At 37.7% G+C, this 15,661-nt stretch overlaps 1 protein-coding gene across 1 annotated transcript in view; it reads left to right on the top strand.

Annotated features, from left to right (window-relative positions):
- The window catches only part of babam2 (BRISC and BRCA1 A complex member 2), a 72,443-nt gene that overhangs the window by 20,721 nt on the left and 36,061 nt on the right, over positions 1–15,661 (top strand). Inside the window, exons 5-6 of the mRNA XM_067478627.1 lie at positions 2,586–2,780; positions 2,981–3,055. Coding sequence (XP_067334728.1) covers positions 2,586–2,780; positions 2,981–3,055 — 270 coding nt within the window. The remainder of the gene's footprint in view (positions 1–2,585; positions 2,781–2,980; positions 3,056–15,661) is intronic.

The raw sequence follows: 15,661 nt of genomic DNA, 5'->3' as shown, positions 1-15,661 counted from the left end.
TTAGAATGACCTGCATTTAATTGATTTAAGTGCTGAAGCAAGGAAGGGAAAAACAATGATGAAGTGCAGTTACACATTTACTTTGGCATTGCAGTTATTTTATCCGGTTGCACAGCTGGTTGTTTTTCTACTCACTCTGAGTCTGTCAGCAGAATTTTACTTTCAGAATGAATTGAGGAAAGGAATCACTTTCAGCTTTCAGCACTGAAGGAATACACAGACTGAGATTTATTGTGGCAAGGAAAAGCTACTTGGGAGCTTTTTTATCTGAAATATTTGGTGGCATTGTTTCTTCCTTTTCATTTGAACCTGTCCGCGAGAAAAAGAAGGAAAGAAAGAAAGAAAGAAAGAAAGAAAGAAAGAAAGAATTTCCCCTCTTGCCACAGATTGATTAGATTACACTCATTTCCATTACTTCGTCATACATTTACATTCATTCCAGTCTGCACTGGCTTACAAAAATGCCCAGATCCTCCCTCCTACATGGTTTAGAATACCACTACAAATCAGTCAGAACTCAATTCATTTTTTTTCATCAGTACATCAGAATGTCCCAAAGTTTAGATCATACATTCAAACTAATATAGAGTTGTTAATTTGTCATAACAGAGGTAATACAAAAGAAAATATGATTCAGTCTCAAATGACCCCATTTCACACAGCTTACAAAGCCTGTTCTCCCACTGGATGTTTTAATCTTCTTTAAACTTCTATAGCCACTAGGAAAATACCTGTTCTCACCTTAGCAACTAAAGATTTTGATTGATTTGTCTTGATAAATTGAATTTAACTCAAGGGTCAGAATCACAAATGCTTAATTTTGATATCAACAAAATGTCTTTTAACCATTTTTAGTTTAAAATATGTTGAGTAGCTACATTATAGCCCATTATCCTCCCCTAGTTTTTTAATGAAAAAACATCGGGGACACCTGATGCATTCTAGAGGACATTGCCTCGTCTTCATTTGCTCATTTGTGGCCGCACAGAGGGCACATCTGCAGTAATTCTTTGTCTCCCTGTGGGCACTGGGGTATTCGCACCGCCCCTTGCGTCCACCTATTTATATTTTTTAATTTGTTATTAACCAACCCTAAAGCTCTTAAAGTTTGAATACCACAAGTATTTTAATATCGACTCCACAGGTCATTGATTCATCAAGATGCAGCTAACCCACATTCACCCATAATGAACCAAATGATATGTGTCACATCGTGTTGATTTGAAAAGGTGGTGATTATGTGAAAACTAGTGGTGACAAGTTCAAAGTGCCATTCCCTCAAGGGAACATAAATCTCTTTTGAATTAACTAGCAGTGTCATTTTAAAGTCCAAACAGTGCAGTAAACTCATTAAGCCTGTTGTGTTTAAGGTTCCCTTTTTTTTTTTCTTTTTTATTTGCATGCTGCACTTCTCCATTATAAAGCTCTTACAGCATTCATTCTCAAGAACTCAGTCATCCATTTGCCTTTATTAAACGTGACATTTCCTGCAATTTGTGTTTGCACAGTGTTGTTTCACATTAATTATAAGCATTTTATTCCTTGCGCATCAATGGACAGGTTACCCTTAAGAGAGGGGGGAAAATAACCCAGCAGAGGGTCACGTTTGGTTCTGATCTCGCTTATCATTTTCATATAATATAACCTTGTTCTATAAAGTTGGAGATTGACTGTTTTGTGTAGCCTTTTGTTGGGATGTATGCAAATACTAAACTGCTTTGGTAAATTTCAGCTCCATAAATAATCACCTAAATACAATTTCTGGGTGTGATGCGTATTCTTATGCTACAAACGACAGCTATCAGTAGAATCAACAATCTCTAACCATCAATCAGCAGGGGTCAGAGAAGTTGCAGTGAGAAAAGGGCAGCCTCAGTGATTTCTTACACCAGCTTAAATTACTCTGTGGCACCAGGACATCCTTTGGCACAACCCTTTCCTTTTCATTTGGTAATGGGAGGAACCATTTTTATGGATTTCTGCTGATTTTTTTTTTTCTCTCATCACAGGAACAAGCTTTCTTTACTTAACATGTTCTTCCTAACCTTATCGTTAACTCCAACTAATAGCACTAATTTTCTATCCATTTTACTGCTTTTTCTGTATCTTAATGCGCTGTATCTTTTGAGCTTTGTTTTAACCACATGCATGCCGGTAAATTTAGACATGTGGTATCTGTAATACTGAAAATATATTTACTCCAACTATGGTCAAAACATTTTATAGTTATATAAAACGTTTTCAACCCATCTGTGTCTTACCAATATGTTGTCAGTAGAGGACATGTTAAATCTTGAAATTCTCAGCTTTCAAAATACAGCACTCTTTGTTTTCAGTACCATATTAAAATCTCTTTTTGTGCTTATGATCAGTTCAGAGGATTTCTTGCTAATTCTGCCCCAACAAAAAATGGAGTAGATACCAAATAAGACTGATAATCCTCTGTTTGTTTGCTTATTGTAATTAAATTATTGGTGTATTGATTCAACATGCCAACATTTTGAACTCTTAAAAAAAATGTAAAAAAAAAAGCAAAATCGCATGTCTTATGTTTGTCCTTTTACCTCCCCTCTGGTGTCTATTAGCACTTGGGCCAGTGGGATGCAGGAAATCCAGAATGTTTGCTCCAACTGGTGAAGGAGCTCATCCAGCAGTACCACCACTACCAGTGCCAGCGTCTGCGTGAGAGCTCCAGGCTGCTCTTTGAGTATGATAGCCTCCTGGAGGATCCCAACTACGGCCGCAACATGGAGATTTACGCCGGACGCAAGAACAGCTGGGTAGACATCTGCTTTGTGATTCTGTGTTTAGGATCATCTACATTTTCAAAAGTTGTCTGCAGCTACAATGCTAATCCCTGTCCACCCCAATGTTGCAAATGATCAGTGTATATAATATTTACACATTTGTTTAACTTTTCTATGTTTTTAAAATATTTTTTTCACTTACATATTGTACACTTCTGGAATTTATTTTACAGACAGGCGAGTTTTCAGCCCGTTTTCTTCTCAAAATCCCTGTGGACTTTAGCAACATTCCTGTCTATCTTCTTAAGGTAACCCCACCACACTCCTTTTAATTCACAATCACCTCACTCGCGTTATGTACACGAAGACATTGCAACTCTGCAAATGTGCAGAAAATACCGCTGACTTAATAGTCTTAAGGTATTTTTTTTGTCATTACATGAGGTTCATGAGATCATTGAGATGAGATCATTGGCTTTCATTTGTTTACATGTATGTGTGTCCATGTGTTTTGTATGTGTGTGATGACAACAGTAGGTTTTATTTAACTCAACAGCAAGCCAAGTGTGTTTGTATGTGCGCGCGCACCCATGGGTGCATATGTGTGTGTACGTGTATACGGACTCCAGTCTTGGGGGCTGTGAGTTGACTAATCAGCAAGCCGTCACTCTTGATCTGCTCTGAACAGCGTGGTGTCTGGAGGCAGCATTGCCCGAACACTCTATCCCCCTTCTCCCTCTGTCTCTCTCTCTCTCTCTCTCTGTCTTTGTCTCTGTCTCTTTCTCTTTCTCTCGCTCTCATGGGTGATCGCCTTTACCCCTCTCTTACTCCTATACTTGTGGGTCTCCGTTCACTCTCTGCTGCCTCCCCTCCATCTTTGACTGCCTGCACGCTGGAGGGCCCAGCTCTATGGCCTTTTCCAGCCTGTAAAAAGAAATGATAATAAACATAAGGGAAATGGCAACCATCATCAGCCTCACATCAGTCGTCATCCCCATGTCTCTCAGACCTAGAGCAGTGAGACTCACCTCACTCTGTAGGCTTTGAGTGGACTCATCCAAAGTCAAAGTCCTATTTCAAAATATATAAACAATTTTACCTGCATGTCTTGAGGCGGGAAAGTTTCTAGACTCAGCCTGGAGGGGAGCACTATTGGTGACATTTATTTCCAAACTAGCACACTGTCACTTGTTGGAGGATCCTATGCAAAAACAAGGAGACACCGAAGCAACCAGTGGGTGGTGGTAGCTGTATCCACTGACACAACATTGTCAAAGAGGACGTCTTGGTGATATTTAGTGATTTTTATTACAGACTGAATGGATATTGATTTACTTTCCTGTCACCCTGATCATGCTTCACATACACGCTCACAGTATCATCCTGTATTTGGGATCCAGGGTATACATAGTATCACCACGCTAGTGCTTGAAGACTAAGAAAGAATATCGATTCGCAGAGAGAGAAGTAATGAATATCGGCCCACACCTTGTCCACCTACACATTACAGAGGAACAGGATTACGCATTAGCCTGGACTCTAAGAAACACAAATGTAGTGTACGTCAAACCCATGACTTCGATTTTCAGTTTGACAGTTGTCTTCCAATTGGTTCTGTCAGTGTACACTATGTCTGAACTCAACTGTTTTTGTGCATTATGCATTTCTGCACCTCAAGTAATTTGACGTGCCCTGTTGCAGCACAGCTGAAGTGTAATTACTTTACTCCAACAATACTCTAAATTAACTGGCATTACAATATAAGCCATGTAATCTCTGTTAAGAATTAGGGGAATAGCAGGTTTGTTTAGTTGATGATCATGTGTGGACATGAGTGCTCAGTTTTATTGGATTACAAGTGCCATTTTGTGTGTGAATGCGGTTCCCATATATTGCCTGAGTGCATTTAACTTTAACAATTCTTGGTCTTTGAAAATGGAACTCTGTCCTCAAAAGCCCCTGACACAGTCCAGCATAAGAAAGGCAATATCTGCCACACAAAGCCAGATTTCCTGCAGCTTTCACAAATGTTTTTAGGTGCTGATTTGATGCATTCTGCCCCAAATGCATGTGCTTTATTGATCACACCCTGAGCCGATCTTGCAGTTTGTGAGAAATTTCTTTGAGTGTTTGCAGGGTGTATGTCTGTCGCCATTGCATATGTTTGTGGGGGAAGACACGTGATAACAGGTGTGTATCTACTGTATGAATATATTAAGATTAATTAAATATAGTCATGTCAGTTTATAAACTTTGCTGGGAGTGTTTTTCTGGCATGTAGTTTCAAGAGCCCCAAGAAAGGCCTATAGTTGAGAGAAGAAATGTGCATTCCCAACAGTCTTGCCTATAATAAAAGTAATTTGTAGAAATAAAAATCAGGCAATTAGTGTATATATTAAGCAACAAAATAACTGGTTACCTTAATAGAAATAAACATCTTATCTTTAAACACTCAATGAACTATAAAATCACTACAAGCTGCAAGTTAATTTTTCTTTCTTTAGCTGCCTCCAATTTCTTTAGTAAGTCCTTTAAGTGGGTGTATGGCTATATTTACCTTAGCATATAATGTATGTCAACATCCACCTCCACCTTCCCTGAACGGTTTGACCTGCATTCCCTCTCATTTTATTTCTATGAATATGTGCATTGGCTCCACTTCTCTTGTTGATTATCTGATACATTTTGAATAATATCTGGAGTTACTGTGGCAACAATAAATATTTTGTAATCATTTCATTTCTTTTCTGACATTACTGATCTCTGAGGCCTGTGCCAGGATAAGTCCAGGTCCTGACTGTGTAATGCTTTTGCCGCTGTCATATGACATGTCTACACATGAACCCTTTCAGCTGCATTTTTTGCTGGCTTGATTTTTACCACAGTGCAATACAATTTAATCTGGCAATGGATTATGCAAAGCCCTGAAAATACCTTTTAAAGACTAGTTGTGGTTGAAATATTGGTTATAGCATGAATTGTGGAAACTTAAAATGTGATCACCTGTATTATTTTTTCATAGCACACTGGCATACCTAGATTTTGGGTTGCATTCACTCAACTCGGCTTCGTGACAGTGCAAGAAACCGGGCCAATCAAGTACTGTTCTCATGGTGTAGTAGCAACGGCAGAGTCGTTGGCTGAATGATCTGAGAATTAGATGGCGAGCAGTACTGGTAGCAGTTTGGCATGGTCTATAGTCTCACCTTTCCTTAAACACTCAAGGAAACAGGCTATTAAAACAAATTTCAGTGGAATATAATTGACATTGTTGAGATGCCAACACAAACTTTTATTCTCTTGGATTCATGAAACCATAAACACCATGTATTCCACCACTTTTAATAATCAGCGTGTGAAGGAGAGTTTATCATGTTCAAACATTAAACTGTTTCCTCTCCACCATTCTTTTGTTATGAGGTGTAAATTTCGGGCCTGGAGACTACCTGCAGAAGCCTGTTGATGGTGTTTAAGCACATCTGTCACATGTGATATAAACGCGTCCAAAGCAGTTAGTTACACCCCATCTTTCCTCAAACATCTTGATATTGCAGTAGCACTTTGTAATAATGTGATAAATTCTTAGATTAATCTGTATGACGCCATGAGTAAATAATAAGACACGGCTCTCCATCGAACATACAGGCTGTAGACACAATGCTTATCAACACTGCAAAAAGAAAACAACAAAGAACCAAAAGGTTACAGACTATAAATGGGACCTGTGGGTAAAATTCAAAATGGATCTTTCATGGACATTTAAATATAACAAATGTTGTATTAAAGACTAAACTACTTGTGAACTTTAACAACTTCACCAGGTGTCTATACTTTACTGGGCTCTAGTAAGTAGTATGAATTTTGAACTTGTGTGATAAAACATGTAGAAATAGATAAAAATAAATAAAAGGTTTCAGTTGACCCTAATGATAAAAGCAGTGTTATAAGAATTACAAAATCCTGTCCAACTTTGTTGGTTTAAATTTTTACAGTTAAGGTAGATTGTAACATACAATCTAGTAACAGGTTTATCAGATCCTAATCTCAGCCCTTTCAAAGATGTAGTATAGAATTTCAAATCAAACTGAAGGAAATAATTGCATTTCTTACATTTTAAAGAAAGATCTAGAGTTACTTCAGAATGCAATAAAACAAATGAAATGGAATAGACCTTACCATGGCTCAATGACAGTCTTTGCAGCATTTGGTGAAGTCCAGAAGTCTGACAAAATAAACTCTAAAATCAGGCTTGAAAACTGACATACTATTGTATAAGCTTGCAGCTAAAGAAGGCCAAAGAAATATTATTTTCCATTTAATGTTTTTTTTTTTTTTTTCTCTCTACACTATTAGACGTGTGACAAGAAATGGCAAAAGGCTTTGGACAACAATTGACAAATTACCATGCAAAACAAAAGGACAGCCTTGTGTTTTTAAAATATTTCTTTGATTTTGTGATGCAATCAAAAGAGAATGTTTCAGTATTTCAGTTCCCTAAGGTAAATGACATTTCCATGTTAGAGTTTAAGCACATCTCTTAGTCTGAGGTAAATAAAATTCAAAATTATATTAAATATAAAACTCAAAAGCAAAACATTGCTTTGTGTGTGTAAAGTGTGTAAAGTACACAAGCACACACACTGAGCTAGCCAATGTTTTCCAAGACAATGCCACAATTAAAAAAGTATTTTTTTAAATTATTTGATTATTCTTTTTTATATTACAGTGTCTTTGCTGTGGTGATAATGGTAATCACTACCAAATTTTTGATATTGCAACAACCCTAGACCAGAGCCTCAAGGTCAACTGGGCAGAGAATGTCGAAAGATCTGTCTTTTTCACAATCTGCCTTCTCATTTTAAGCCCTTAAGGAATCGAACAGGCTCCTTTTTTGGATGCAGGTCATTTATTAAGTGTTTGGTGGATTTTACTTTTGTAGTTGTTTGCTCATTGTGTGTAGCTACCAGGGACTACAGATGTGAACTATCCATCAGTTAAATCTGGTGCAAGACATCTTGTCTCATTATATGAGATTAATGTTTTTTCCTTCTTTTTTTTCGCTGTGCCTTTTTGAATATGAACATAAACAAACATTGTCACTGTGTCTTGGCTCATGTTATCATTACCAGTGTGCATTATTGTTCTATCCAATTTGCATTCTGAATCAGAGAAATATTACTTGAACTGAACGTTTTGGACTATATTTCATCTAGCTTCTCCCACCAATGCTACTTAGTGCATTATTTTAACATAGCATTGTATTTGGCCAGAAAACTTTCAAAATGCACTACAATCTATTTAATATTCAGTTTCCCTACAACATTTCACTGTATAAAAAAATAAGAAAGTGATGTTCTGCAGACAAAAATTAAGCCATCACTCAGGTACTGTAGGTAGAGGTCATTCTGTTGACCCTCATTTGAATCAACCTCCCCATCCAGTCCATGGGTGTCCTTGCTTGAAGTGGGAGGGTTTGGCAGTGAAGCGGAAATCTGTTCAGACATAGGCTACTTTGCACTGCTAGTGAATGTTGAGATGTTGCTGGTGGGCGCAGAGCTGTGGAGGACGACTGTTACCAGGAGCGAAGCATCCATGTGGTCTGAGCTCACCACAGTGGACATGTTTACCTTCCTGCATGGACTGCCCAGCCTCGGGGAGTGGGAAGGAATGCTGCTTTATTTATTTGTTTATTTATTTATTTATTTATTATTTTATTTTATTTTTTAAACAGGGCAGCCCGTCATAGTCAAACTGTAAGAGTGGGAAGGACACTGAGACCATCGACGAAGGGAAGATATGCGAACAGATGGATGTTGTCAGATTTCTTCCCCTTTTAAAGGGCATTTGGTCCTCTTGGGCACCGTTTTAGGGTCTCATCCTTTGATTGTAGCTTGACCTCATACCCTCTCATTAACACTGGCCTCTGAACTTCCAGTCTTTGCATATTTGTCCATATTAGGAAGGTCTTGTAACGTGGTAGGTGGTTGCAGTAAATCTGGCTTCTTTAGTGGACATGTCTGTTTTGGAAGAAGAGAAATAAGAGATTAAATATTCAAGCTTAAAAAATCTATAGCATAAAACTTGACATGCACCAAAAATCTTATATATGTTTTTTAATTTACAACCATGAGGTTTTCTTTAGATGATAGTCCTTTTGCATGTTAGTGGTCTGTTAGTTTGTCTATTCTCGTTTTGTACAGTGTATATATATATGTGCAGCGGCGGCTTGGTCCTAAACGTCCACACTGATCAGTATGGAGTGACACCACATTCGTGACTGAGCCCTCTGCTCGCGCTTCACTTGAGCTTTGTTTCCCCCACAAGCACTGACCCATGTCACCAGCTCCAAAAGGGTTGCAATCTGCATGAGTGTATGTCTGTGTAGGTGGTGTGTGGTTGTGGTCCCCAAGCAGCTGTTATTGAGCCAATAGGATGTTACAGGTGACCTAAGTCTAGTGAACTAATATATCTGCAGATGTACTGTTGTATTCTGTGTGATAAATGCTGAGGCACATGGAATAGTTTTAGCATTGTATGTTCTGTTATCACTTCACTGAGCAATTCCATCAGAGTTGCTGCTAAGAATCACTGCCACTTTAATCAGGATTTGCCATTCAGGTGCCATTTCATGCACGTGATATGATGTGCAATGTAGAAAAACAAAATATTGTATATTCATCATGGTAGTATGTATCTATATCTTATCTTAGTAATGGCATGCTAATAGTAGAAATATTTTTTATTTTTATTAAGTTCCATCTAATAAATTTATATAATAAATGTCAGGGAAAGGCTGTTGTCTGTAAAGTGTTTCTGATTTCCATGCAGATGGGTTGCTGGTAATTATGGTACAGGTGAGTTTGGAGTCTTTCCCATTTTTGCTGGCATACATTTTAAACAATGGCATAGTTCAACATTAATGGAAAAAGTCGTTTTGGTTTTTGGCGAGAAGTTAGACGTAAAGATCAACATCCCTCTCATATCTCTTTATAATAAAGAGTACAACAAACAGCTGGTTAGCTTAGCTTAGCATTAAGACGGGAAAGTGCTGCCAGTGAGAACAATAAAAGTTTTTTTGCTTTAATTCTAAAATTGGATTTGGACATCTTTGAACCTTTTCTATCTAAAGCCCCTGTGTTCCACACCCTTAGGTCATAATTGGCCTGAGGGAGGACTGCATTGAGCCTCGGGCATCCCTCATCCTCATTTTGTCTGTACACGCCGCGCATGCTTTAACAAGAACACTTATATCTAATTATTTTTACTCTAATTATTTTTAATCCAGCATTCCTGTACACATGCACATGCACACACACACACACACTTTAACCTTTGAAGCTTCACAGGCAACAACTAATGGGGGAGGGTCAGGTTGAAGCACAGCCTTAGGCTCCCGTTGTGTGTTTTTATATCGTGGTACCGCGACATTGACAAGATCTTTTTTTTTTTCCTATATTTCCTGTCTTGCTTAGTTGTTGTTTTTTTTTATCCAAATATCAAATCCTGAATTAGACTTAAACAAATGGTGCTTTCCCAAACAATGCTAGATCTATGATAATTTAGACATTTTAAACAAAAACTGAATACACAAATAACATCTAAATTGGAAAAAAATCTCTATATGCTGCCACTTTTTTTTTTTTTGGGCTTTTCACTCCAAATTAAGTTTTTGATGACAATTAGATAGTTAAGGTAGAGTATTTTGTGGGTCTTGACTTTTATTTTAATGATATTTTCTGATCCTGTGTGAATACTATTTAAAGCGCTACAAATCAGCTTCAGTGAACACTTCACAGAGGGGGAGAAAACACTAATAATCTTCTCAAAACGTGTTCCCGATGCTCCTTGGGGCTGTTTTTAACAATGGCACAGTCTTCCACCTAAAAAGCAGGAGGCTGAGAGCGCAGCCATGTTCCCCCCCCCAGGGGCAGAGTGGAGGATTGGAGACAGATTGAGGGTATTGCTGTAAGGCTGTTTGTTATCGTCATTATTATTGCTATTTTTGCATGTTTATGCATGTTATTAGGCATGGAGGGGGCTTAGGACCATTGGCATGAAGGTCCTTAACATTGTCTTAGCACACCTGGGCCTCCGTTTAGACTGAAAATAAATAAAAAGCATTAGTGCTAATATCACTGCTGCATTGTTGTTACAAGATGCAGTTAAGTAGGTTTTCCCAGGGTTAAGATTTGGAAATTCCACTGAAATAGGGTATTTATTATAAAGCAATTAGGTATTTAGCCCTAACCACAATTTAATAGCTTGATTGATTGAGTATTTTATACAGAACAATAACTTGATGTGGGTCTTTTGAGCAAAACTGTGTTATTTCTCAATATGTATTTCTCAGATAATGACATCTTAATGACTGCATTTTAAAATTTAATATCTAGACAGAAATGGATAAAAATTCTAAAAGGTTCACAAACCTTCAAGCCCCACTGTACGTATTCTACGGTACACTTGTTTACAATAGAAAAAAGTCATTTAAATGAATAAATTCGGATTTTTGACCGTATAATTCTATTTTTGATTCCACCATTGACAATAATAATAATATTGGCAATCTATAACCCCACAAATAAATTAGAACAGCTATTAGAACATCCATCCATTACCTATAATTGCCTTTCCTGTTCAGGGTAGGAGCAGGGGGCTGGACCCATTGGGGGAAAGGTGGGGTACACCCTGGCCATGGGGCCAACACAGAGAGTTATACACAGACAGACAACCATTTATACTCTTATTCACACCTCTGGCAATGAGAGTTAACAGTTACTCTCACTTGTATGTCTTTGGCCAAGTAAACTCATTTACACCAAATTACATGTCTGTTACTAGTTTAGAGTCAATCAATGACTAAAGCATGTAATACTTTTTTAATTGAACTTAGAGCAAATCTGATTAATATACTTTGAGCAAATTAAAAAAGTACTATAACTAAATAATACATTCCTCTTAATGAATCTAAAATTATTATAATCATTATTTATAATTATTTTATATATTGAAGACGGCTCATTTAGTTTGAGAGGGAAAAAAAATAATTTGTCCATTTATTGTTGTCTGCAACGAAATGTAATAGATTATAGGGGTCATACATTATGATAGAATATATTAAAGTACCGCTTCTTTACAGGCCACTGCATGCTTCTTGACAAAAATGATGCAGAACTCCATGGTGCCTGTCCTAAAATACAAAAGGATTTTCCCATTGGATGAAGATAACTCTCACACAACCATTTTCTTTTCCACATGCTTCAAAAGTGTAACAAAATGTACCAGACAAGAAGAAGATAATTCAAGCAGAGCCCTTCTCATGTGCTGTACAGTACGTGCTGCACATTCAGTGCTGTACAGTGTAGACATTTCCACCGAACCATCCCACTCTGCTTCACCTGCTTTCTTCTTCAATAGCAGCCTTGCTGTGTGTTACTGTAGACTGGTCCAAAGTGCCAACCACAATGACAGAGAGTAGCAGTGGAGATGTGAGCAAGGGTTTTGTGAGTATGTGCACATTGTTTGTTGCAGACCGTGTGCACACATTTCTTAAGGAGGAAATGTGCAGTCTGCCTTTTAACTTTACATCTTCACAAGAACTGGAATTGCAGGTCATTCTTTGGGCGTGCAACCAATGATTAGTTTCATTAAGCCATTTCTCTATTTTCTTTATTTGTCTTATAAAATGTCAAAAACAAATGCACTTCACAAATGTGCCAGAGCTCACTTTAAACTTCTCATTATGATGAATGGTGATCTTTTTACACCCAGTTCTATTTGTACATCCACATCTTTTCAATACATATTAGGTATTCTTTTTTATTTTTTTGTTTGTTTGCTTAAGGTTATATCAGGATATAGCTGGTTGTCCTGCGATTGTGTGGGCATATATAGAGAGCATTTATATGTATTCTTCATATACAACGCATATTATAGATATGCTTTTGGTAAAGTCTCTTAGCATATTTAGTAACTCGTTGTCTTTCTGAAAAGGCCTTAAATGACAGTCAATCTATTCCACAAAATAATCTTCAATAACTTTTACATAAACCGGATAGTTTGGTGGGGGGAAAAAAAAATGTTTGTTTCTAAATTACCAGAAATTGAACATACTGTAATATCTACAGATTGTGTCGATATGACCTTAAACCATGGGTAGCAACAACAAAACCACCTAACAACACTTACTAACTGATCACCTCCCCCTCACAAAGCTCAGATTAAGGGAGCTGGAGAGTGACACAAAGCCACTTATATGACAGCCTACACCACCTAATGAGTCACCACTGGCGACAGAGCACCATTTGGATATTGTAGCCGGCACTTATGCTTGTTTATGTGTTTGTCCAATTTTTTTGTTCCTTTTTTTTTTCTCGGGGTCAGAACATTATGGCTATCATAATATTCCAGTAGATGAATCAGAAAAACTCCTCAGCCTGCTGGAGCTGCGGTTAACTTACCTTTCCGGTTGCCACATAATGGTTGCTCCTTTCTCAACCGCTCATGAGGCTTTCGTTGTTGCATTTTTTTTGTCCAGCTCACCTCCCCCCTATGGACTGGCAGTTGAGCTTTTGGAGAAGTCGTGGCTGAAGATGGCGTACTGTATCACATGATGAGTCTTTCACAATTCTCTTCACAGACCTGGAAAACAACTGTGTGGCCACCACAGACACACGCACACCATACAGTATATTCTCATAATATGGACACATGAATGTGACAAAGGAGACTGTGGCTGTAACACCACCAAGTATGACTACACCAACCATCATTTATGATCCATTAAGGCTATACTTAGAGTGACCATCAGTTAACCATCACAGCTGGCCATCCTGTCTGTACTGTCCATTGTTTCTCTCTTATGTGTCATGACCAGAACAGTGCACTGTGGCACTCTCTCTGTGCTCTTCGACTGTCTTACTTATCTGTTGGTTTGACCTAGTGGGTTGTGGGTTTTACCACATGGCTTGACATCAGGTCAGAAGAGTTGATGTCAGTTGAATGAACTGAATAGATTTAGTCATTTATATATTACTTGGAATAAAGGGCTGCAGTGTTACTGTTTCTGACAATTGCATGACAAAAGTGAGAAAAACAAAAACCATCCAATGGCTGCCTTCCACCCATTAGCATTTCTTCCTATTCTCAGCCAGTCTACTACTTTAAGATAAAGCTCAGGCCTGTGCGTGACTGTAAAACACTTGGTGCCAAAGCAAGTGGTTGTAATTTGTGGCCTTGCCATGCCCTTGCACGGTAAACACTGACTAAGAGCTCAGGAATCTTAAGAGCTATAAAATAATTGCAGGTTACTCTCATAATGCCCAGAGTGTGCTCTCTGCTTCAGCACTGCCACTTCTCTTCCATCTCTGTCTCTCCTTATGGTTCTAAACGTATTTATTTTTCTTTCCTAGTCTCTTCTGGTGGCGGACAAACAAGTAATTTGGTGTTTGGTCATTACAGTAGTTGATTCCTAGTTGATTTATTTTATTTTTTTTCTGTTCAAAAATGAATCTCATCATGATATCATTTACGACAGTAATGAGGATTTATAGTGCGTTTGTTTTTGAAACTGCCCCATAAATTGCTTTTTTGATGTCCTACAGTAAATACCTTTACCACAGAAAATGTAAAAGAATGTCCTCTTACTTGCATATAGGTGTGGCATGAAGACTTTATGCTCAAGACTCCCTTTAAATATCATTTGTAATGTACATTTGTTACAAATGCAAATCCAATCTTCAGCTGTGCTTTGAAGAAAATAAGAGTGAATCCAAGAATATCAAGATGCATTCACTTTGTTTTGATATTGCTTTTTTGAAAGTCCTGTAAGGGATGGCGTATCTGTAGAGCAGTGAGACATGGCATTTAGTAGAAAAGCAAGTTGACCAAAAGACATCGTCAAGTAATTGCCAGTTTAGGCTTCACTAATGCAGTATACGACTGAAATCTGAAAAGGCCAGCCAATGGTTCCGCACAGATAAACAATTATGTGGCTTTTAAATGGTTGATGTATTATAGCTTGGTATGCTCTTGAAGATAAATTTAAATGTCAGGCGTAACAGCTCTAACACAGAAATAAGAAGTGAGGGCGAAGAAAGTGTTAAAAAAAAATATACATTTTTACTCTCAAATTTTAATTTGAACTTTTCTTACTCTGACATCATATGCTGGCTGGTTTTGTCAATAACCAACTTCTAATCCTACTTCCAATTAGTAATATTATAATATGATACCATACAGTATATAGGTAAAATCTACTCCTTGAGGACAGCAAGTTCACACTCCTCTATTCAGTATGCTTACACAGCAAACTGCTGTGTTGCAAGAAGTTGGATGCAGTTGCAAAAGAGGATACTGTGGGTCGGTGGGTTATTAGCGACAAAACTTTGCACCACACAGCAATGTCAGTAGCCTCCATCTGCATCAGCTCCAATCAAATATTTATTGGATTATGTTAAAGTGACCTCCTGTGTTAATTATCATTGGTATTTTGTAAAGAGATGTTAGAAGATCAAGTAAGCATCCAATAGTTTTCTATGCACGTGTGGAATTTGATGCATGACTAGAAACCTGTGCGAGTACGTGTCAGGAAAGCAAAATTATTAATTGGTACTAAGTTTACAAATTACTGTGACTTCTATACTGAGACAAAACCTGTTCTTATTTCAAAGAAAAGGTCTTTTGCTGATTTGCTTCATTCTATACAATTCAGCATGAAGCTCACCTTTCAGCTCCTCTAGTCATGTATCTGATTTGTCTTGTTCACAGGCTAGATGGCTTTTAGAACCCTGCTGTGATTACTGCCAGGTGCTTTAACATCTGGTACTCCACAGCTTTCTGCCGTCTGAAAACATGTCAGCACAATGAGAAAGTTAAAGGGAGTCGGGATGAAGCTGCTCTTGTTAATAGTAAAA

This window comes from Channa argus, chromosome 16 (genome assembly GCF_033026475.1).
Source record: "Channa argus isolate prfri chromosome 16, Channa argus male v1.0, whole genome shotgun sequence".
Taxonomy (NCBI): domain Eukaryota; kingdom Metazoa; phylum Chordata; class Actinopteri; order Anabantiformes; family Channidae; genus Channa; species Channa argus.
Note: the sequence above shows the minus strand (reverse complement) of the source record. Positions and strands in the feature narration are given on the sequence as shown.